The 24,007-nt window shown below is 46.1% G+C and overlaps 2 protein-coding genes across 5 annotated transcripts in view; one reads left to right on the plus strand and one right to left on the minus strand.

Moving 5' to 3' along the window:
• Positions 1–148: 148 nt before the first annotated feature.
• slc44a1b (solute carrier family 44 member 1b) lies at positions 149–14,013 on the minus strand. Of its 2 annotated transcripts, none has more exons than XM_030101323.1 (16): positions 13,960–14,013; positions 11,658–11,747; positions 9,977–10,119; positions 8,700–8,836; positions 7,823–7,916; positions 7,538–7,707; positions 7,370–7,459; positions 7,099–7,256; positions 5,525–5,711; positions 4,867–5,035; positions 4,626–4,782; positions 4,406–4,489; positions 4,185–4,322; positions 3,861–4,097; positions 2,598–2,696; positions 149–533 (listed from the first exon to the last, which is right to left on the minus strand). In XM_030101323.1, exons 1-16 carry the CDS (start codon positions 14,011–14,013, stop codon positions 510–512), a joined length of 2,031 nt encoding a protein of 676 aa, XP_029957183.1. In that variant the 3' UTR covers positions 149–509. The 2 variants fall into 2 exon arrangements, with proteins under 2 accessions (XP_029957183.1, XP_029957190.1); XM_030101330.1 differs by lacking the exon at positions 13,960–14,013 and adding an exon at positions 12,199–12,553 and having other exon boundaries at positions 510–533.
• A 3,494-nt stretch (positions 14,014–17,507) lies between these two features.
• abca1b (ATP-binding cassette, sub-family A (ABC1), member 1B) overlaps positions 17,508–24,007 on the plus strand; it is a 29,608-nt gene continuing 23,108 nt past the window's right edge. For 2 of the 3 annotated variants that reach the window (XM_030101313.1, XM_030101305.1), the window contains exons 1-2: positions 20,609–20,674; positions 21,172–21,265. In XM_030101313.1, coding sequence (XP_029957173.1) covers positions 20,609–20,674; positions 21,172–21,265 — 160 coding nt within the window. Of the gene's footprint in view, positions 17,662–20,578; positions 20,675–21,171; positions 21,266–24,007 lie in introns of those variants that run through there. The other variant, XM_030101298.1, reaches the window with a different exon arrangement.

A 24,007-nucleotide genomic window follows, 5' to 3' on the forward strand; every position in this document is an offset into this window, starting at 1 on the left:
CGGTCCCGTTGAGGATCTGACTTCCGACTGGAGCTGTCTCACTCTGCCCGGCTGGGTGTGTGAGTGTGTGGACTTTAGGACCGAACCGAAACAGGAAGACGTGTTCTCCTGATGTGGTCACATGACGCAGTTTTTATTGCTGAAATCAGCTGACAGGAAGCCCCGCCCACACGCCGCACCTACTCCTTCTTCTCCTCTGGCTCTGAGTGGAGAGCGTGGGCGGATGCTGTGGAGGTTTCTGCCAATCGCACGTCGGCTCCGCCCACAGTGGTGGCTGCAGTCTGACCCCTGACAAATGGGTCCACGCCCCGCTCCCTGCTGAGTCCGGGCAGGTGGTCCGCAGGTGGTTAGAAACAGCGCATCCATATAAAGTGCTGGGTTACATTGTTAGCTCTGCAGGCTCTTAGTAAAACTTCTCCTGGAGTGAAGCTCAGTAAACATGTTACACCTGAAAGTAAAACCTCTGGAATGTCTCAACAACATCAACACGTCCCAGCAGATCCTCCAGATCAGGCTGAACTCGTCCCAGGAGCCTGAAAACACACACAAACACACACACTCAGTAACACACATACACGGGGACTCGTCTCTGCTCGGGTCTTGTTAGATCTCAGTGCTACATTTGATACCATTCATCAGAACATTTGACTACAGAGACTGGAACAGATGATCATTCCATCATTACTGCACTAAACTGGTTCATGTCAATGAAGACTCATCAGCTCAGGCTACAACGGAGTTCCACAGGGTTCCGTGTTAGGAACCTTGCTTTTCACGTTACATGCTTCCTAGTAGGAAACGCTCTTTTAACTTCATTGATATGCAGATGATACACAAATCTATTCATTTGTGAAACCAGAAGATTCTGATCAACTTGTCAAACTATAAGCTTGCCTTGAAGAAATAGATGAAACAAGAGTTATTATATTTGTTGCAAAACATCTGAGAGGCATCAACAGTGGATGTTATTACTTTAACCTCCGTATCACTGTGAATGAACCTGGGAATTACTTTTGACCAGGACTCATTGTTAATATGTTGATTCAGAGTGACGGTCTGACTGTGTGATTTACTTCTAGACTCTTTCAATTTCCTATTATCGGGGGCATCCAGAAAAATGTGTCTTTCTATCCTCTATCCCCAACCAGAACAGCGAGAGAGTGAGAGAGTCTCCGCCTCTAAATCTTCGCTATTTTCTATCATATTGCACTATATGAATAAAAGATTGAATATTCAATTTCCACACACATACAATATATATACAAATTCATGCATACAAAAATATTCATCATAATACAGAACACACCATTTTAGATGAGTACAATGGATGGATGGGGCTAAGCGCAAAGCATCATGGGAGGATGAGATGAATTCAAACAAGTCGCTGAAGGAAGATCACATTTCACTTTTATTTGGTACAGACACAAAGAGACACACAAAACTACACCGTGTGTTTGTTGTGTGCCCTTCTGTGTGTATTGTGTTTCTTTGTACTTGCTTTTTGGCAATGAACACTTTTCTGTCTTTGTGTAACAGTAACAAACAGCAGCTGTGTGATGGTATGTGATGCTTACTGCTCAAAACACAAGAAAGCATTATTATTAACTTTGTTAGCTGAGTTAATCCAGATTTAGCAGGTGTAACATTAAAATGTGAAAATACATGATGGCAGTCAGTTCGCACTACAATGCTATCCAGTGGAAATGGATGACAGTAACACAGAAACACCACCCGCTGGAAAGTCACCACTGCAGATGTAGTGATGAGCCCCTACTGCTCACAGCTCTACATCAAACTAAATGAATGATTCTACTTCCTTAATGTGGCAATTCCCACAGTGAAGAGCTGCCTGAACGCACTGGCTCACTCCAGGGGTCGAACCCTGAAGCGACTGAGAGCTTCACCGGTCCGTCAGCTCACAATGAGTCGACACAAACCTGAGATGAGTTGAATTAAACTTCATTTGTGAAAGGAAGCAGCTGAACCAGCTCAGATTTGTTTTCTGTATGACAGAAAAGCAGCTTCAGAGTGAAACACTGCGACCCTTTGTTTGGTCAAAGCACAACGGTGAGAACAAAAAGGCCGACGCACAATAAAAACTCCAAACATACAAAAATAGTTTCATACAAAAGATACAAAAGTATAAAATAAAATAAATAAAGAGTGAGTTCAGTCCTGAGGATGATGATGATGATGATGATGATGATGATGATGATGATGAAGGGGAAGGGTCAGAGCATGCATCAGTGTTCATCAGGTGTCTGTTAGCATGCATCCGTTAGCTTGTGTTAGCACACGGCGGTGACGGCGGCTGGTTTGTCCGAGGGGGCGGGGCTTGGTGTCTGCAGCAGGCTGACGAAGAGGAAGAGGGTGGAGGTGGGCAGGTAGACGCAGAGGAAGAGGACGACGTCCTCGCTGAAGCAGAGCACCAAGTCGCTCTGCTCCGTCAGCACCCAGTCCACCAGCACCCCCACCAGCAGGTAGTACACCTGAAACTCCTGGAGGTCGTCCCACTCGCCGCCGCCGCCGTCCAGGCCCACCCCCACCGCCTCCGGTGAGCTCTCCTGCCCGGCCACGCCCCCTCCGCTGTCACTCACCATGGGCTTCATCTCCGCCCCCTCCGACGTTACCTCCTTTACTCGGCTCCGCCCGCGCTCCACTGCACGCTCTAACCGGCGGCTGCTCTCCACGAATTCCTGCAGGGGGCGGGGCAAGTGGTGGTGGGCGGGGCCAAGAGCAGGGACAAAGAGCAACCAGGGTTAGAATGTCACCGGAAGACCCTGTAAAGTTATAAACTTAAGATCTTGGATACATTAATATTTCCACTATCATTACCTCCGCCAGGAGGTAATGTCATCATGTCAGTTTGTTGGTTGGTTTGTTGGTTTGTTGGTTGGTTGGTTTGTTAGCAAGATCCCGGAAAAAGTAATTGACGGATTGCAATGAAACTTTGTGGAAAGGTGGGTCTTGGGCTAACTTAGAATTGATTAAATTTTGGTGATGATCCGGATCACTGTCTGGATCCAGGAATTTTTTAAAGGATTCTTTATCATTGACAGATAGGGAGTCTTTCACATGGTTGGGCAGGCCCACCGACAGGGGGGAACAAACGCCTGGTTCACACAGGACACGTCCCTTCCGACGCGGAAGTGGGAAGCGCCGCGCACCGACTGTCAGATCGGCGCCCCTGTTAATCTATCTGACGGTTCATACAGGACACGCGGGGGACCGCCTCGTGCGTAGCGGCTCGCGCTGTGGACCGCCAGTTGTAAAGCTGGACAGAGTAGATCGCACCAGACAGGAAGTCGGGAATGGAAAATACGAGACAATCCGTTCAATTTTCAAATTAAAATGAAGTAAAATAACATAAATTGTTGCTTTTCGGTTTTCCTTTTCAGATGAACACACACAGGGCGAGAGGGCGAGAGAGAGAGGCACCGCACGCCGTAGCGCTCCGCTCCGATCACGATCACAATGTTGATTTATTATATATGGTGTTCTTATTGTTGTTGGTGACTGATTTGAGCTGTGGCGGAGGTCTGCGCTCTCTGAGTGCCAATTTCTAGTTTTCTCTGAGCCAATTGCTAACCCTAATTCTGTGAGTTAAAAAAAATAATCAGTGACAGCCCTCCATGAAATAATCGTGATTAACAGTAAAGTGAAAGTGACCGAACTACAGTTCAAACTTGTGAATGAAGGAAAACATGGAAAAATGTTGTAGCTGAACCAGCTATGTTTAGAATATCTCTGTACAGGTGTGTTCATTCTGAAGTCAGTGCTGGGATCAGTTTGCTGCTGCGGGTCTCTCACTTCCAGCCTGACCTTTGACCCCTCAGCATTACTTTGTGTTGCTGACTCACCATCAGAGCCTTGTCCATGAAGAACTCCTTCCCCGGCGTGCCGTCGTTGTACTTGGTGTCGATGGCGAAGCAGAGGAAGAGGACGTCCACCACGATCTCGAAGACGGACAGGAAGCAGTGCGCCACCAGGAAGGAGAAGAGACACACGATGATGAGCGGCAGCAGCCACTCGGCGTAGTCCCGCTGGTAGTTCAGCAGCAGGACGCCGGCGAACGCCGTCGACGTGACGATCAGGATCTGGGGAGACACGTTGAGACACACGGTGACCACGGCGGCGCGGTGGGAGATTTGTGATCGGCCGGAGACGCATGTCCACTTTCTCACCTTTCCCAGGAAGAGCACGAAGTCTCCCACGGCGTTGATTGTGGCGACGCGCAGAGCGTTTTCCACCAGGATGACGAAGGCGTCCCGCGCTGACGTGCAGAAACTGGTGCTGTTGATGGCTGTGGCTGCATATGCATTCTGGGAAATAGAAGGAGGCGCAGATGAGACGCGGCGGGACGCGGCCCAAGATGCGCGGCGAGCGGGAGGCGTCGGATCCTCACCTGATTGAGATAGTTGAGGCACTTCTCCAAACACCACAGACAGCAGATGCACGTCTTGAGCAGACATCGAGCGCAGGCGTTCTCCTGGAGAACAGAGGAAAGAGTTTCATCTCTGTCAGAACTTCACCTTCGGTTTACTCTGTCCGACTCATCTTTCTCACGAAAGGTGATCCTTCTACTATACTCTACATTAGCCCGCTGTAAATGAAGCGCCGTGTACCTTTCCTTTCAGCTGGTTGTGGATGTACATGAGAATGAGTCGGGGGATCTTGACCAGCGTGATGATGAAGGATCCCTTGGCAACAGTACCCAGGTGGTACCGGACCAGCCTCAGGACCGAGGACAGGATCGGGGTCACCGGTAGCCGGTTCTTGTCCCTGAAACACAAAGTCTTTGTTATGATCATGTGACACTCGATTGATGACGCAGTCTGCTGCCAACATGCATTTTCAAGGACTCGCCTCGTGAAGTAGTACGTGACCACGGCGCCGGCCACCGTCATTTGCTGGCAGGCCAGGATGAACTCGCTGATCCACACCAGGCCCACTGCGTGGTACCAGGTCAGGTACTGGAGAGGACCCGTCAGCCTGAACTCCGTCAGACCCGTCTCCTCATTCTGTGTTGGGTTCCCTGTGGGACCACAGCAGAACATCAGAAACAAAGACATTTACATTCTGCACTGAAATCTGTGTGTGCGTGTGTGTGTGTGTGTGTGTGTGTGTGTGTGTGTGTGTGTGTGTGTGTTCTTGTATTTCTATCCTTGTCGGGGCCAAATGTCCCCACAAGGATAGCAAAACGTGGAACGACGTGCCTTGTGGGGACCTTTTTCCGGTCCTAAGTAGGAGAAACAGTGTTTTCTTGACCATGTTGTTGTTACCGAAAAAAGTAAAAGTGCAAAAATATTTCTTTAGGGTTAGGCTTTCTTGTGTTGTGGGTTAGGGTTAGGGTTAGGGTCAGGGTTAGGGGCTAGACATGAATGGGAGTCAATGGACGGTCCCCACAAGGATAGAAATACAAGACTGTGTGTGTGTGTGTGTGTGTGTGTGTGTGTGTGTGTGTGTGTGTGTGTGTGTGTGTGTGTGTGTGTGTGTGTGTGTGTGTGCGTGTGTGTGCACTGACCAGTGGTCCCCAGGAAGAGCAGCACCAGGATCCAGTAGATCCAGAAGATGAGGAGGGCGATGAAAGTGATGAAGGGCTGCAGGCTGAGCAGCGGCAGGTGGATGAAGACTTTGCCGGCGACGTGGAAGAGAGCGATGGTCAGAGAGACCCTCTTCCTCATGAAGAGCATCAGCAGCAGCAGGATCACCTACACACAATACACATACACACACACATAGTGAAACAAAACTGCACATAACCACCAAAACTAGTAATATGCGACCCCAGAGAGACGCAGAACTGCACACAGGACAGAATTCTGAATTCTGGACTCGATCTTCCAAAGAAACACTAAGAATCCTCTCCACACAGCGGATGTGGAAGGTTTCTAAGTCTATGTCTATAGTCTACGTTCCAGACTCGTACAGCAAAGCGGAGATATAAACTGCACTGAAAACAGAAACCTTTGATGCTCATCTTAAAGTTTCATTTTCAAAACTCAGAGTTAAAGGCAGTCAGAGGCAGAGAGCGAAGGCTTTGCTGACAAGTGGTTTGATGTCAAGGGTTCGTCTTGAGGACAGTGTGGCAGCATTTGGTTCTGAGTGAATTTTGAAATTGTGTTGAGTTCATGTTGCAGAAACTCTGGACTCTGTGCCAAGACAACACAGACATGTGCATACTGAAGCCTGTAGTTTTAAAATGTCTTTATTTTGTCTGACTGCTTCTGACTTGCATCCCGTCTCAACAGAGAGGTTTGTGTGGTACTCCAAGCTCAGAGTTGCTCTCAGAGCGTCACATGGATTAATGCATCAGAAGCCAATGTTGTTAATTCTTTTGAAAATGTGAGTTTTATGCTGAGTGTTCTATCTTTAAGTCTGTGAAGATAAAAAGCTTGTGTCCGTGGAGTGGGTTTCCAGGATCTTGGAGTATATCTCTCTGTAGGAGTCTTCTTTGATGTTGTGCTTTGCATCCAGGGTTGGTGTATAAGCACTAATGAGTGGGGGGGGCAAAAGCCGCGCTTTGTGAGCGGAATGCCTCATAAAATCAGTCTTTCATTTATGCCGGTGGGTGACTTTGGAATGTGCTGCATCAGTTGGGTCTTCACAGAGAAGCCGGCCCCGTGACGGCAGACGGGGCCTTCCGGGACGCCTGTCAAAAAGAAAATGATTCCTGCACCGACATCTGCAGGGAAATCTCGTCCAGGCAGCCTGGTGTCACTTAATGCTGCTTTGTCAATGCAACGCCTTGGCCCGGTCTCAGACTGGGAATCTCAGGTGTTTCGGTCAAATCGAGGAGTGAGCGCCTTCCACTAAACGATGCTGAACTAAACAATGCTTTTTTTGTGTTTTTCAAAAGCAAGGGAGGTGCTGTGCTGATTGCATCTACTGACGGCCATCATTCCACTGCCGCCTGTGAGCACGGCTCCACGAGGCGCTCCCGCCCACATTCTGGGCCTGAGTCTGCCGCTGTGCCACATCGCCACAGGGCCAAAATCCCACCTGCTTCATTATGCCAGATTTGCCCCCAGTAGGAGACAGATGCACACACACACACACAAATACATACTGGATATACACAAAGTGTGTGGTACATACGGTGAAGACGGTGGCGGCGGCGGCGTACACGAGCAGCGCCTGCCCATTGTCCTTGCCGAGCCCCGCCTCTTCCTTGGCCTCCTTCAGGACTCTGGTGGAGGTGTGGTTGGCGGAGAGCCGGTGGTCGATGTAGAGCCACCACAGCACGCTGGTCCCAGCTGGAACAGAGACACACGCCATGTCAGCGGGAGTCAGAACGCCTCACCAGGGTGCGGGGGGGGGGGGGGGGGGGGGGGGGGGGGGGGGGGGGGGGGGGGGGGGGGGGGCTCACCCAGAGAGCCGAGCACCACCAGGGAGGTGAGGATCCACACCAGCACCGCCGAGATGTAGCGGATGATCACCATCAGGAGCATGGACAGCACTGAAACACAGACAGAGGATCAGTCAGAGGGGAGGGGGTCTCTGTCTGAAGGGCGGGGGTTGGGATCTGGTGTCTTACCCAGAGCCAGCACACACAGCCCAATGATGATCTCCTTACTGGCGGCCACGCCCGCGATCAGCCGGTGCAGCACGCTGTTATCTCCCACGAACGTCACCACGGCCTCCGCGAAGCGCGCATAGCACGACACGTCCACCGGCGTGCAGCGGTTGAAGACCGGCAGGGGCTTACTGAGAGAGGGCAGATCACAGAGGTCACGGTCTCAAAGGACAGAGAGTCAGTGTGTCAGAGGGCGAGCCGGAGGCTCAGAGGGCAGAGGTCAGAAGAGAGGACAGACCGTCTCACCTGGGTGGAACAGGTAGCTTGGGACACTTGTCAAACCTCTCAGGGAGGCCAGGATATTTATGACCTGCTAACTCATACGAACACAACTCAGATCCTGGAACAGAGACACAAAGACACACCGTCACACCCTCCTCCTCCTCATCATCATCATCATCATCATCAAACGTTAGCATCAGGAGCTACGTTCCCGTTGGGTCACCTGATCAGATATCTACGTCACGTTTCAACCGGCTCGCCTCTCAACACTGTGAGTCACCAACGACGACGACGACGGAGGGACAAACGGAGCAGAGTGGCACCAACGATACCACCCACATTAATGCTGCCTTTGTTACAGTATGGTGTGTGCGTGTACTCACTACAGGCTGCGTGTGTCCGCAGACATTCAATCATCGCCATGACGACAGAGAACAACCAACCCAGCGCTGACATCACTGCTTCCTCTGTAACCAACAAACATCTGAGCGGCCACGTTGGCGAGGACCTTCAGTCCTCCCACCGCCCATCCCTGACACCTGCCACCACCTTCCACATCAACATTTGCTACTCACGCTGGATGGTGGGATTCAGTGTGCATGTCACAAACAGCAAATGCCACAGTGCAAAGCATTATGGGATTGATAGACTGATACATCGGGTGGTCACAACATTCAAATTACTTCATTCGTGAAAATGGAACAATCTGATCCCGGAATCAAAACAAATTCAATCAAAATGACAAAAACGTGACCGTATAAACACAGTGTGAACACGACATCTTTTCTGCCACCTTTAAGATGATGCCCACGATGTTGGACCTTATTCATCCCTCCTCTGACAGACACCCCACCACCAACAGGCCTGCTCAGGTGAGGCTGCAGTCCAGTGACGAACTCACCGTTGACCATGGCGAACCTCTTCAGGTCCTGGTAGGTGCTCAGCTCTTCGGTGGGACACAGAGTCACGCACAGGGCCATGGATTTGATTTTCCTCTGAACAATGTCAATGTTACAGGGATCCAGGAAGAAGACGAACCTGTGGGAGAACAGAGATTTCAGATTCGCTAATCCAAGCCTTTTCAGCTTCACCCAGCAAACCACCCACGCAACTCCAGAAGTGTTGGAAGGTTGTGTGAAATAGAAATGAGACTAAACGCTGCTGAGAAAAACATGTCAAAACCATTGTCTGTGGAAACTAAATAAGAGCCACTGTGGGTGTGTACGAATCGGTGAGCGGTGCTGCTCTGAGCTCGCGATGAAAGGCTGAAGAGAAGGGTGAAAATGTCAACTTGTGAAAATGAAAGGAGATAAGGACCTTCCAGAATGTTGTGAACTTTATTTACAAGTGATTTCTGCCATCAGATGTGTCGGTCCTGTGTGAAGATTCAATCTCCAACATTTCTCTGACAGCTGGCCTCCTGTGTGAGCATCAGAGCTAATCACAGCAAAGTCAACACCGTCAGCGCTAACAACAGCAGAGATAACACCATCAGGAGTTAAAGGCTAACGGTCACCGTGACAGCTGTTTGTCCCGCACAGACAGAAGTCACACACATCATCATCCTTTAATCCTCACCGGCAACAGTTTGAGTAAAGATAGCAGCAGCGGAGCGCAAATGAAGGAGGATTACAGCCAAAGCAGAAGACAAAGAAACAACTAGAGAACAGCAACAGATCTCCACTGAGAAGCCCACAGGAGAGGTCACCTGAGGTCACCTGAGGTCCGCTGAACTCAGGTGACCTAGTTTCTTCGATCAGGTGTCAGCTAAAAGCCGACACTTATAACACCACAACCTGACAGCAGCACAGTTATGTCACAGTAAAAGTACACCAACACGACAATAATACGACGGTAGCACTAAACCGATACTACAGGGTTGATGCATTAAATATAAAGAGTGTTTTACTCTGAATGTAACAAAGATCCTACATGAAACAAATCAGACTTGAAAAACAAAGAAGCTTCAGAGTAAAAACCTTCAATCCACAATGAAACCTGAAACCTTCACAAAAAATTGTGCATTATTGGTCTGTTATTGGTCATTTCGTTTAGATCATTGGTATGTCATGGTATATTTCTGGATTATTAGTGGAATAGAATGGTTTGTTTGAGGTCAGTTTTGTTATATCATTGGTGTTACGGTGTATTGGTGCAGCTGTTCGAAGGCGGTGGTACCTGCGGTCTGTGTGGTCGAGCCCGCTCAGCCGCACGCCCTCGATCTGCTCGTTGCGGCGGCCGCAAGTGTTCCCGTAGCTGTCGTAGCCAAAGACGAGGCGAGCTGCGCCGCCGGTGACGATGGTGAAGCTGCAGATGCTGCCCTGCAGGACGGGAAGCGAAGGCATTGTCAGAGGGCAGGCTGTGATCTACTGGCGTCTATTCCAATCTACTCATCTTTACTAAACTCTACTGGACTTCATAAAACAGAACAGTTAGTAGATGTAATGCTGGTACTGGGATACAACATTATCATTAGCACAAATAGCAACAACACTGGGATCAGCGGTAGAGTGGTTATTACTGCTACTGAGATTGGTGGTATCAGTATTAGTCTTGCTCTCAGCAGAAAGGGAGCGTGACAAGGCCTAACATTCTGCTAAAAACATTTAAACGTGTTTCTTCAGGTTTCTTTTCACTCTCTATTAAACTTTCATGTTTCTATTTTGGTCCTCAAATGCAAAATTAAACTGCTCCCGACCAATCACATCACTGTTTGGAGACTCACAGCCAACCAGCGGCCTGCTCCTCTGTTGTGTTCACTGTCTGCGGGAAATCAGGCCACCTGAATGTTTCATCTCTGAGTTTTAAACCTAAAATGAATATATGTGGATGGGGTAGCCAGGAAATAGTGTTCAGCCATCCATAAATCATCGAACAGTATCATGTCACAATATTCACACGTGATGTTGACTTTAAATATCATACTGAGATAGATCCTTTAAAATGTCTCCTGTCATGATCATCTGATATATACTTTCAGTGATTTGAGGGGGTTGGACGATGTGTTCACAAACCTTCTAGTCAAATCAGCATGTTTGAATGTGACTGAGTGAAACGCCTGACTCTACATTTTCCACACTGTGTGTCGATGTGGAGCTGATCTGTGGATCTGACGGAGTGTCACAGATCTTCTGCTATCTCCTGAAATATGGAGTATTTACTTTGCAATACTCTGTGTCACATCTACTTCTGTTTTTGCTGAAATACACAGACAACGAATATAAACAGCACACACACAGTACAGCATTTCTCTCACTGTCGAATTCCTGTTGGGTGATCAACATGTCACACACACACAAAGGTGTTGCTTAAGCACCGCCACCGTATTCAGTTATAATATTCTTATAGCATTAATGTGCAATGATGGCAGCAGTACTGTGGCAATCTTTTAGTAATGTCAGCAGTTTCTGCGCATTGTGCACTGTGTAACTTTGAGTTTGTGGTATTACTGAAGTAACTGTAGCTATGCTGTCAGTGTGTTCCTCTCATTGCGTTGATGCAGTATAATTTGGGATTATTGTAATATTACTGAAGTCCAAGGTGGTGTTGATGAAGAGTGTCTGTGGTATTTTCTGTTGTTATTGAACTACTGTACTGTTGATGTACTGTAGCAGTGCCAATGTAGGTAATGCAGGGCTTTGAGTGTATCAGAACTCAAACATCACACTATTACTGTAGTTATTTTGTTATTGTTGTTACATCATTGTAGTTTTACTGTAATATCTCTGCTGTTATTGCATTAATGCAGTAGTATCACAGTGCTGTATCACTGTGGTGCTATTGTCACATGACTGTATTGTTGTATCATTGTATTGTCACTGTGTTATTACAGTGTTACTGTATTATTGGATGTGGTTACCATGCCGACGCAGAAGACTGTGAAGAGCAGGAACCAGGGCAGGTCGGTGCAGCTCCGTTCCTCCAGTGGTCTCCATTCTCTCTTTGTCCTCTGCAACACACACACACGCGCGCACACATGGTCATACATACACACACGGTCACACACAGGTTCTGTCCCGGCCTCCGGGACCGGACCGAGCAGAGCCGAGCCGGGGCGGGACACTCCACCTCCATCCCGGCCTTCGCGACGGGACTCGGTCAGGCCGGGCCGGGCTGAGCCGGCGGACACAGCCTCCATCCCGGCCTCCAGAGCGAAGCCGGGCAGCCGGCAGGTGGAGGACCGGGTGTTTACCACCAGCAGGCCCAGTACCCAGCCTGCTCCCAGCAGGAGCTAATTGGATTATGGGTGCTGCTGGCTCTAATCCGAGCTCGGCCCTCTGTGCTCCCCGGGACCGGTTTCCCTTTCACGGTGAAGGAATCAACAGAGACCGGTGCTCCGATGAAGGACACCCGGAGGAGCGGAGAGGGTACCGGGCCGGGCCGGACCGGACCGGGCTTACCTCCGTGCTACCGCAGCATCCCATTGCAGTCAGGGTGGACGTGCCCGGAGCTTCACGGAGCTTCACGGAGCCTCACGGAGCTTCACGGAGCTTCAGCGGCAGCGGTGGTCTGCAGCCCGACAGGCGGGGGGAGGAGATGGACGGGCCCGGAGACCGGAGCGCAGACGGTCCTGACGGTCAGGCTGAGCGCTCCGGCCAGCTGAGCATGCTACTGACCAGACCTCCACCGGTTACCGTTAGCGAGCGCGGATTAACGGGCGAGGATTTGTCCGCCACACTTCCTGGTGGGCCGTCAGGTGCAGCGGCCATTCATCTCATTGCGCATGCGCAATTGGCTCTCGCGCCGAGCCGAGCAGAACAACAAACCGGAGCATGCAGTACCCGCTCTGACCACTGAATGGAAGTCGACGTGGGACGACGCTGTTTCCACATTTACACCGGTCCTTTCATAAAACACGGAGTATGAGTAGAGCGCGAGTCAGCTTGTAACAATACTGAATACTGACATAAAACAACACAACGCAGACAAAAATGACCCCCTGACAAGTCACTGGCACTCCTGACACTCCTGACATCCTTCAACAATGTGCACATTCTCACCAGAACTGTGCATATTTACATCAAAACAATGAAAAATCACATGTAACCTGAAAAATTACAATGATCGACCACATCAAACTTTAAAATATCACATACAAACCTTGAAAAGTTGCATTTGAACTGCTGAGAAATATACTGAAGCTGTGAGAAATATCTTTCATCAATGAAAAACCACATTTAAACTGGGAAAACTGACATGTAAACTGCCAAAATGCACCAAAGTGTCAAAAATATCATTCGGGCAATGAAAAACTACATTCAAACTGAAGAATTACAGTCAAATTGAAACATTACATCTTGACTGTGAAATGTGATTATAAAGAGAGACATCTAAGATGTGAAAATGTTTACAAACACTAAATTGCAAACTTTATGAAGCAATACATAAAAACAGAACATTTGAAATCAAACACTGAAAGGGCACATCAGACTTTGAGAGACAGCAAACTGTGAAAAACATCATCTAAAAATTCAAACTGTCAAACAATTGAAACCTGTCAGTATAGTGCTATGGACTGTATGTTGAAAACAAAATTTTGTGAAACCAGAAAGTTGAACTTTCACATCTTAGTGCATTTTGGCCTGTGAAATGACCTATGGCCTCCATAGACTTGCTGCATCGTTTAAAGAAGTGACGTCTTTGTTTCACTTCTTCATGAACACAGAGTTCTCTGTTTACAGTCAACACCAATCACCAACAGCCGTACAGTGATAAAACACTTGTAATGAACACATGCTTAGTCCATATTTAGACTTGAATTGTTGTTATTACAATATGTAAGTGGATGATAAATTTAGGAAGTAAACAGGAATGTTATTTGAATTTTTAATTAAAAATAGTGAAAATATCAGTAAATGGCAATGTACCAAAGTAAAACAGCATCTGAATGTAGCTTTAGACAAAAGTTCCAAAGTACATTACTGAAGTATACACTCTGAAAGAAACAATGAAATACACAACAAACCACACACTGGACTATCCGCTGAAATATGCACTAATGTACACAATGTTCTGTGTGAACTCACTGCAATAAAGACTTTAAACTTGTCTTGAGACACAAATGTCATAAATTATGTTAAAAGTACACAAATTGAGAGAAAAGACTGAAGTTTTTTCGAAGAGTGAAAGCTTCAGACTAAAGGAGTAGAAATAGGAATCACCTTGATCCTGTACCGGAGGTACTGGGAGCCTGAGGACAGACGCTTCTGCTCCATGTTCCTGGAGAGTCCTCGATAGTCCTGCAGAGGGTCCAACAGAGGCCTGGTGAGTCCTGCACAGTCCTTTACACTCAGTCAGAGTCTGACAGAATCTGACAAAGTCCAAAGAGTTCATCAAAGTTCAGCAGGACTTCTGCTGGGTCTTCCACATAAAGACAGAGTCCTGCAGAGCCCTGCAGTGTCCACTCCAGTCTGACCGGGTCTTGGTAGCCGTGGTGCTGCTGGGTCTCACCAGGCTGCAGAGGACAGAGAGCTTTTGTTTTATTGTTTACTGTAGTACCAGGCTGACACACTGTGTGTGTGTGTGTGTGTGTGTGTGTGTGTGTGTGTGTGTGTGTGTGTGTGTGTGTGTGTGTGTGGGAGACCTTCAGGTGGCGCTCTAACGCCAGCTGCCCTTCACTTCCATAACATTGCACGAGTCGAGTCGTATGAGAGCGTTCATTAACAAGAGGAGGCTGCTGAATGGATGCTGAGTGCAGCAGTCACGTGACCTCCTCACTCTATTTAGCCAGCCTCTGTGAGGTCCTTATTTGGGCAGCAGGGGGCGCTGCTCACATGTATAATATCAGTTCAAAATGCTCACCCTGAGCACAGGAAAAAAGTTCAAAAGGGATGAAGGAAGTAGGCAGGAAAAGACAGAAATCAGAAGGAAAAGGGGGCAGAATAAAATAGAAGACAGTGACAAAAAACAGGAGATAAGTACAAGAAACAAGCAGAAAAAGGAAAAATGTTGGTTTGACACGTTGATCAATATCATCTGGTTTCACTGATGAATAAATGTGTGTATCATCTGTATAACAATAGAAGTTATTTGATTATTTACTGATTGCTTTCAGAGTATGCATCGTGTGAACATGTCTAGGTCCTAACAAAGGGAGACATGGAGCAGAGCAAAGGAGTGGAAAGCAATAGGAACCACAGAAAAAAGACAAGGAACAAGCAAAAAACATGGAGAAAAAAATGACAGGAGGACAATCGCTACGCGGTGGGCAGTAAAAATACAGGAAACAAGTCTCAAACTGATACTAAAACATGAAGAAGAAAATAAGGCAGGAAACTGAAGAACCTCAGACAAGACAATGAGGAAACAGAGGAAATAAAGCGGGAACTGACAGGATCTACAACAAGCAATCACAAAACAACAGGCGAAAAACAGAAATCATGAAAACAGAAAACACAAAATCAATAGAGAAATATACGAGACAGTCGGGAAATACTGGTAGAAAACACAATGACAAAGGATTGGACATAAAACTGAAGGAAACAGGCAGGAAAAAGAGAGGAAACAGGAAGGAAGTAGACAGGGAACAAGAGGAAATAAGAAGTGGACAGAGAGCGACCGAGGACGACGAGAAGCAGAAGTGAGAGAAAGAGAGAGCAAGGTGACCTCATGAAGTTTCATCACTTCCTGTTGTCGGATTTAAAAACTGAGGCAAATGAGAAGTGACTCACAAACAGCTCCTCGCCATGTCTGTGTTTGTTTCTCTTTCACCCAGAACATCTCACTGGAACATTTGTGTTAATGGAGGATGGACAAAACTTGGGTTCTCTTCCAGTAATGTTTTATTGTGAACAAGGTGAAAAAAACACCAATTTAGAGTTATTTATCAACGCTACCCTGACAAATCTGTCTTTGTAAAGTTAATGTAAGCTCTCGAATGTGTGTCACATACTGAGAGTTTTGTTCATTTCGATATCTGCTGCTTACAACAAAAAAGCCTTCAAAACTTTGAGACTCTTCTCCCACTTCAGTATCTTTGATTTGATTTCATCTTTATTAGTAGCCCAGCATGTTTTTATTTTCTTTATTTGTCCTTTTTTATTTGACGTTATTGTGATGGTGAGCCCCTCTGTTGTATATTTAATTAAAATTATGTCTTCAGGTACAGTCTGAGGTGGTTTCCTCTCCCGTGATTGCTGGTGATCTAATCAGTGTCTTTGAGTCCTCTATCAGGGCAGCAGGAGTCCCTCAGAGCTCCTCACTCGGTCCTCTAGCATAGCAGCCACATTGAGAGACAGAACAATAGTTTCAAAACATCCTGTCAGACATGTGACAGTATAAAACACACACACACACGCACGCACGCACACATACACACACACACACACACACACACACACACACGCCCAGTCTTGTATTTCTATCCTTGTGGGGACCGTCCATTGACTCCCATTCATGTCTAGCCCCTAACCCTGACCCTTACCCTAACCCTAACCCACACCACAACAAAGCCTAACCCTAAAGAAATGTTTCTGCACTTTTACTTTTTTCAGTAACAACAACATGGTCAAGAAAACACTGTTTCTCCTACTTAGGACCGGAAAAAGGTCCCCACAAGGCACGTCGTTCCACGTTTTGCTATCCTTGTGGGGACATTTGGCCCCGACAAGGATAGAAATACAAGAACGCACACGCGCGCGCACACACACACACACACACACACACACACACACACACACACACACACACACACACACACACCGGTATCACAGAGTGCTACTGCAAAGCAGCAGTCAGCATTTCTCCAAAAAGGAGGACACAAGTCATCAAAATACTGGGAAAATGTGATCGGCCATCAAAGATCAGACACAGACACAGACACACACACACACACACACACACACACACACACACACACACACACACACACACACACACATACAGGGGGAGAGAGAGAGAGTCTGAAACCTGTAGTTATTCATCCCTTCATCCACTTCAAGCAGCCACATCCTCTGTGAACCGTTTGTTTATCTCACGCTCATCAACAAACAGCTTTTTTTTTTTCGTTTTTACAACCTCCGCGTGTCTCAGTTTAAATGTTCCCATGTGAAGCACTGAGGAAGGGTTTTTTTATTATTATTATTGTAAAACTGCAGCCAGCTGCGCGATGACCGATAGTAACTCCGTCCTTAAAGAAAATAAAAGACAGGTCAGCAGTTTGTCAGCTGAGAGGAGGAGGAGGAGGAGGAAGGAGTTTTTTTTAACTGTTCAGCACAATTAAACTAATAAAGGTCAGACTTCCGGTGACCTCCAGACAAGCATTTCAGTGAGTGGATATGCAAATTAAGATTTGGTCTAATTAAAATTGCTCTAGTTTGCAGCAAAGTGGCGGAAAAGAGGCTCAAACGGGTGTCGTTGAAAAGGTTTGTCCAGACAGACGGAGGGGGGCGCTGCAGGGACATAAACTACACATCATCTGGTGTGAAAAGTTTAGTTTTACACATCGTCTGATACTTCCATTTTCATCAGCTAATTAAAACTAATAAATAAGTAACATTAACAGCTCCGGAAAGTAACTGAGATTATATGGAGGATGGATTGTTAATGTGTGTAGCTTCCGAGGAGTTGTTCCCCGGTATACCGGAGCTCTTTGTGCGGGTTTCTATCCGGTGAGTACCGGGTTGGAGGCAGCAGATGCTCTGGGATGAAGCATGAGGAGGAGGAGGAGGAGGAGTCCCGCACGGAGCCACGGCCTCCTCTCCGGTGAGAGTCCACCTTTATTTGTGGGAGCGCTGCGGTCTCGTGCACACTCTCCGCTTCGCTCCTCCTGCGCGCTCCCGCCCGGTCCTGCTCATCTGACCCGTCCTGATCCCGGTCCCCGAGGGGACAGCCCGGACCCGGTGTCCTCACCGCAACACGCACAGGTAAACACTTTACTTCACTTCGAATGCTCGACATGATTTTTTTTTTCAAAGAAAGTTTTCTTTAAAAAGTCAGACACAAAAAAAAAATACTGGAATCAGGCTGAATCTTCACCGGAGAAACGGAGGAAACCTGCACCGGTTTGTTTCTACAAGTGCTGAAAGTTCGGTCCGAACCGTCGCACGCCTTTACAAAGAGAGTTTGTGCGGATTTGTCTCACTTTAGCCAAGTTAAATGAAAGGAAAAAAAACGGATTTAGAGCGAGTTTGTGAAGAGAGATGTGCAGTGCGCGTCTTGGCCGCTGGGGGGCGCCTCACCGAGAGCTCCCACTCATTTGTGATTTAATGTGATTTAAAGTGCTCTTTAATCTCGCTTCTTTCAAAACACTCTTTCATTTGTTCCTCTTCACTTGGAATTTTCTTTCTCTACATCTAAATCTTTGATTTTAGCAGTGTGGACAGAAAAAAAAGACACCCAGGCAGATTAATCTCATCATTTCTCATTCTTGAATCATATACGTTTTGTCACTCTTAAAGGGAAATCATAAACATTGATTTATCAGTCAGACTCTGTGTAGACTTTGACAACAACAAGAAGACAAAACAACAAAAGACACACAGGAACATTTAAAGTTGTGCGTTGAGTGGTCAGACGTGTCAGAGGTCACGTCTTCTGATTGATCCAGGCTGAGAAACATTAACAGTGAGAGCGTGCAGAGTGTGTGTAGGTGGTGGGGTTGTGGAGACACGTCAGGGCTCTGGATGGGGATTGTCTGTGATTGAATCCCCTCAATGTGGAGATAAACCGGCGGAAACTTAAAGAAAAGCGCCTGGTCAGCAAACAGCTGACTCAGCACTGCTGAGATGCTTCAGTCAAAAATGAAAGAATTTCAATAAAGATCATGTTTCATATCAGACTGAGAGAGTGCTGGCTGAAAACCTGGCAGACTCACAGAAAGAGTTTGAAACGAGGTGAAAACTCAAAAACGAGAGAAAGTCACAGATATCTGTAGTTGAGTTCAAAAACCAAAACCCTCCCGTTGGTCAGAAAGTACCCGGATGAGGCAGACGGATGCAGATTACTAAAAATCACAAGTGTTGGAGAAGAAGTTGCTGGAAATCTTGACGTTATGTCTGCGTACATCGTTACTATGTAATATATAGGAAATATGACTGGACAGAGACTTCCCCTAATTCTGTTAAGAAATACTAAGTTCAGCTTTCCAAGTAAACCAAGTGTTTTTTTGTTTGTAAAAGTGAGAGTTTTCCTAAAGGTTTTTCAGCTTGTGTGTGTGAGATTAAGTGTGTGTAATCACACAGTTAATGGCGACCTGTTGGAGAGTCCAGCGGTTATCGGGCTGATTCCGGTCCTGATACCGTCCCGGCTGATAAGACTCGTTCTCATAATAACGGTGGACTCGCACTTTGTGACTTCACACCTCAGATAAAGTGAACAATCTGAAACCCGGGCCTTGGGTCGGTGGAGCGAACCGCGGGCAACACGTGGGAGACAATCAGGCACATCTTCAGTTTTGTCGCGGACTAATCGTGCGTTGATGCCCTTCCTGTAGTCTGAACCCCGGTGGGCTCAGCTTTATCATCTCCGTCGTTAATGTTTCAGCAGTGAGGGTTTGAATTGCTGACGCAGGTTTTTTTCTGGATGTTTCCATCAGTCAGAGTGAGACACGTTGAGTTTGCTCGAGTTTCTCAGATCTGAAGCTTCAAATCCTGTAAACCATGAGGAGCAGGGGTCTTCAGTCCTGGTCCTGGAGCTTGTTGGAACTTGGTAATGACAGTATTTAGAGTCAGTTTTGTTGAAATGTGGTGAAATCTAAAGCCTGCGCCACATTGGGCCTCCAGGACCAGGACAGGAGATCACTGTGTTCAAACTCCTTCCTGCTGAAATGTTGACGTTAGCGATTGTTCCATACTGTGAGACATGGTCCTCGCAGCTGTATGGCTTTTTCAAATGTTAGAGAAATGGACATTTTTTTATCCCAATTTCTCAACAAAACATCTTGACGTAGACATATTTTCATGAATGATGTTAACATAATCACTTAACCAGTGTGTAAACTGTTCAGCTCATTTAGAAGTAATGTCAAAATATCCAACAACTGGTGTCTAAAGTTTTAAGCTTGTAACATCCCCGCTTTCAGAGACGAGGATGTTTTAAGGAATGATGCCATCTGCAAATAAATGAGTGTCATAAAGTCCTTTGTGTTGGCCTGTTTACCAAAGTGTAAGTTTGTCCCACGCTGTGAAATGACTTTGTCTTGTAAAGAAATTACGCCCCATCTGCACATTTACTGCTCAGATAGTTTAAAACTATTTGAAAAACACCAATTTATTTTTCCTACTTAGGAGTGTGAGGAGGGTGCAAGAACCCAAGGTTCAGTTATCGAATGCTCTAAACTTGAAAGTATTACTGTTTTCACATATTTTGACCTTTTTTTTTTTAGATATTGAAAATAAACCCTGAGAGGTTAACAGGTTAACACACTGTTCTGTCAGTTCTCTCTCGTGACGGTGATGAGGATGTTTCTCTGAGGAGATTCAACAACACTTTCAAGTTCTAAGGATTTTCCTCAGCTGTGTGGATTAATTTGATTAAGGTGTGTGTGTGTGTGTGTGTGTGTGTGTGTGTGTGTGTGTGTGTGTGTGTGTGTGTGTGTGTGTGTGTGTCTGTGTGTGTGTGTGTGTGTGTGTGTGTGTGTGTGCGTGTGCGTGTTACAGAGGCGAGGACTGCTAAGGCCCGCTGCTGACACGTCCCAGCTGATAACTGTCAGTCTGATCAGCAGCTTTACTATCAGTCCAGTTCTTAGAATATCTGATCTCACCTTTGACTTTGCGTGTGTGTGTGTGCGCGCGCGCGTGCGTGTGTGTGTGTGCATGTGTGTGTGTGTTTTGTCCTCCACAGAATTACTGAGGCAGAGTGACAGACTGCAACATGTCGGTCTGTACTCAGCTGGGTCTGCTGCTATGGAAAAACTTCACCTACAGAAGAAGACAAACAGTCAGTGACACACGCACACACACACACACACACACACACACACACACACACACACACACACACACACACACACACACACACACGCACGCACGCACGCACACACCAACCTTACCTCGGTAGACAGACACCACATCCTGTCTTTAAACTTTTCACCTTTTATCTGTTGTCTGTGTTCCTTCTCACTCATGTTGTTCACTCCTCTCACTTCTCACCCTCTCTTCGATTTCTCACATCACTCATCTATCTCACTCTTTTCACCCCGCACTACCTCCTTCCTGCCCCCAACACTTTGCTTACATCTTACCCCCATAATACCTCACCCTCTCACTGTTAATCACACATCAGGCTTCATCTTCTCCATCCTCATCATCTCAGTTTTTCACCTCTCACTGCGTCACTCCTCAACATATCACTCCTCTCACACACTTCTTAAGTTTCCTGTTTGTTTTTGTGAGTGAGTTTACAGCCGGTGACTCTCCGTATGTTGTGTGTCTTAGTTGCAGCTCCTGGTGGAAATCGTCTGGCCACTCTTCATCTTCTTCATCCTCATCGCTGTGCGGCTCAACTACCCTCCATACGAACAGCATGAGTGTGAGTGTGAACCTCATTTACAGTATGAATATGGAACATTCATTTAAACAGAGTGTGTGGAGGAGGTGAGGTGGAGGTTTGGTTCCGGCTCACAAACCACAAAGCAACATCAGGTCACGGTGTCTGCCTTGCTGGAGCTGGATGTGGTCCTGGATCCTGCAGGCCGGGTGTCTGCCTCTCTGATGGGGTTCAGTCAGGTCCTCTCTCAGGAAGCTTCCTGGTTTGGAGTTCCTGTCAGAAAGCAGAAACTGTCACACGGAGCTGTTTTCACTTCATTTTTCTGCACTGATTCACGCAGCATGTGAGCGGCGGCGTGTTGGGACTCGTCGCTCCGCTGCAGCTTCCACAAAGGATCCTCCATATCCTGGTGGAGTCGCCATGCTGCTTTTATCCGCCGCTTTAGAAAGCAGTGTTGTAAATTAAAGTTCATTCAGGTTGGAACGGGATTAGCCAAGCCTTCAGGAGAATGTAACTCACGTTCGTCATGTAGGCACAACACACTGGAATGAACTGCATCACAAACAGAGACCTGTCATTTTATTAAATTATCTGTTTTTACATTTTCAATCCCGCATAAGAAAAGAATTTAGATTACAAAATGACCTGCAACCATGCAGAATTAGGGAAAATTGAAATATAATTGGTAATAAAAGCTTAATTCATGACAGCCTCCAGACGTGCTACAAAACAACTTGAAGATTAATGATGTTAAGAGACGTAACTAGAAAATGAGGAGCTGTTTACGATGGTTGCATTGAGAGAAGAGGAGGAAGAGTAACAGACTGAATTCAAGTCTGATGTGGGAAATGATTTCATAATATGAGACCATTCCTTTTTTCCTGAACACTGATGTAATTTCGTGTTTTTATTAAATGAATCAGGAAGTGTCAAGCTAAAGACAAACACTGTATCCAAGAACTTTAAAGTCAGACGTGTGGGGCATAAATCCTCGGTTCAAACCTCCGAGTGAACAGACGTGGTTTGGTGATCTCACTCTACAGTCATCAGGGTTTTTCAAACTGGAGGAAAGAGGAGACAAATGTCCACATTTGGAAGGACACTTTATGGTTCTGGAGGTACAATTGAAGCCTTGATTGAAAGCTTTTTTCCTGTTGAGACTTTTTGGAGAATCCCAAATTTGAGTGTGACATCAGTTTAACAGGAACATTCAGTTCAACACACCCAAAACAAAGAGAAAAAGACTTCATCCACTTAAACTGGGACTTCATCCAAACTGTCATAGAGAGAGATCTAAACACACGTTTAGTGAAGTTTGAAGCCTCGGGGCATGTTAATGCTGGGTTCATAGGAATGCTGGGAAGGAGCACTACAAACGTACACTGTAAAAAAAAAACCTTTTGTTTTTACAGGAAAACGCTGGCAGCTGTGGTTACCAGAGAATTCCTGTAAAATATACAGCAGCACAGTAGATAACTTTACAGACAAAATATGTAAATTGATTTACAGGGAATGAAATCACAGCTGAATTAACATTAAAAAACTGTTAATTTTGCAGTACAGAACTATTATTTGTTTACAGTAGTTTGCTGTAAAATTATCAGTGAAAATATAAACCTGTTTATAAAATTTATAATAATCTCCTGTCAAAATTACAGTCTATCTCAGTAATAAACACAACAGTAAAATTAGAGAATGAATATTTATTCATTTCCCAAGCCACTTTTTAGGGTCACAGGACAAGCCAATCCCAGCTTCAGGCAGGCTGACACATAGGGACAGACATTCACTGGAGGCAATTTAGGATTACCAATTAACCTGGCATGAATGTTTCTGGATATGGGAGCCAGATGTCCGGCACACACAACAGGGAGAGGGAGATCATACAAACTCCACACAGGAAGGCCACGAGCCCCAACCAGTATTTGAACCTGGGATCTTCTTGCTGTGAGGCAAGAGCGCTAACCACTGCGCTGCCGTGTGGCCTGTCACAATTTTAGCTAGCTGTTTTAGGATACGCTCATGCATTGTACACGCTCCCCTTGCACTCCAAACAGTCAATCGATAACATTAAATAACAATGACTGATATTATGTCATTGTGAAATATCAGTTTTCTTTAGATCAGCGATATGTGGACCATATTTTGAACATGTTTTTTCTGTAGAAATGACAGTGTATATCATGCGGAATGATTAATGGTTTTCTCCTGTACACATCAGTGGAATCTGTGATTTATACTGAATAATACTGCAGATTTTAGGCTTATAATCCACTTTTGTCTTTATGGTATTTTCTCATAAATTTTACAATTGTTTGAAGAAATCACAGTAAAATTGTGTGTTTTTTTAACATATTGCACCCGTAAAATTATAGTTGTGCACTGTTTCTTGATTTACAGAAATTCAGTTTATTTAATACGGTGACACACAATTTTTGAATTGACGGTGCTTTGCTGTTGCTGTTTGACAGTTTTTACTGTATTTTTTACAGACGTTTTTTTACAGTGTAGAGGAAAGCAAGGAAAGTTTATTTACATGGCACCATCCCAGAAAATAGGCAATTTACAAAGCATGATTGAAAAATGTGAAGAACAGAAATGCATTATAACAATACAAAGGAGAAATGCATAAAAATGGCTAAAAACGTTATTATCGTTTGGAAAGTCTGCAAATAACAACTGAGTGTGTGAGCAGTCTTCAGGTCTTCAGGAATTTTGCTCCACTGGAATGTAGGAAGTATCAGAGATGTGTTGAGGCATCTACTGATTAATTTGATTTCTTCG

The sequence above is a fragment of the Salarias fasciatus genome, chromosome 2 (assembly GCF_902148845.1).
Source record: "Salarias fasciatus chromosome 2, fSalaFa1.1, whole genome shotgun sequence".
NCBI lineage: Eukaryota > Metazoa > Chordata > Actinopteri > Blenniiformes > Blenniidae > Salarias > Salarias fasciatus.

Excerpts from the sequence above, each read along its gene's own strand:
- slc44a1b (XM_030101323.1), bottom strand. The coding sequence starts at position 14,013 with ATGGAGCAGAAGCGTCTGTCCTCAGGCTCCCAGTACCTCCGGTACAGG. Across the intron at positions 11,748-13,959 it reads ACCTCCGGTACAGGATCAAG|AGGACAAAGAGAGAATGGAG; the intron begins GTGATTCCTATT and ends TGTGTGTTGCAG. Across the intron at positions 4,490-4,625 it reads ACAACCAGCTGAAAGGAAAG|GAGAACGCCTGCGCTCGATG; the intron begins GTACACGGCGCT and ends TCTGTTCTCCAG.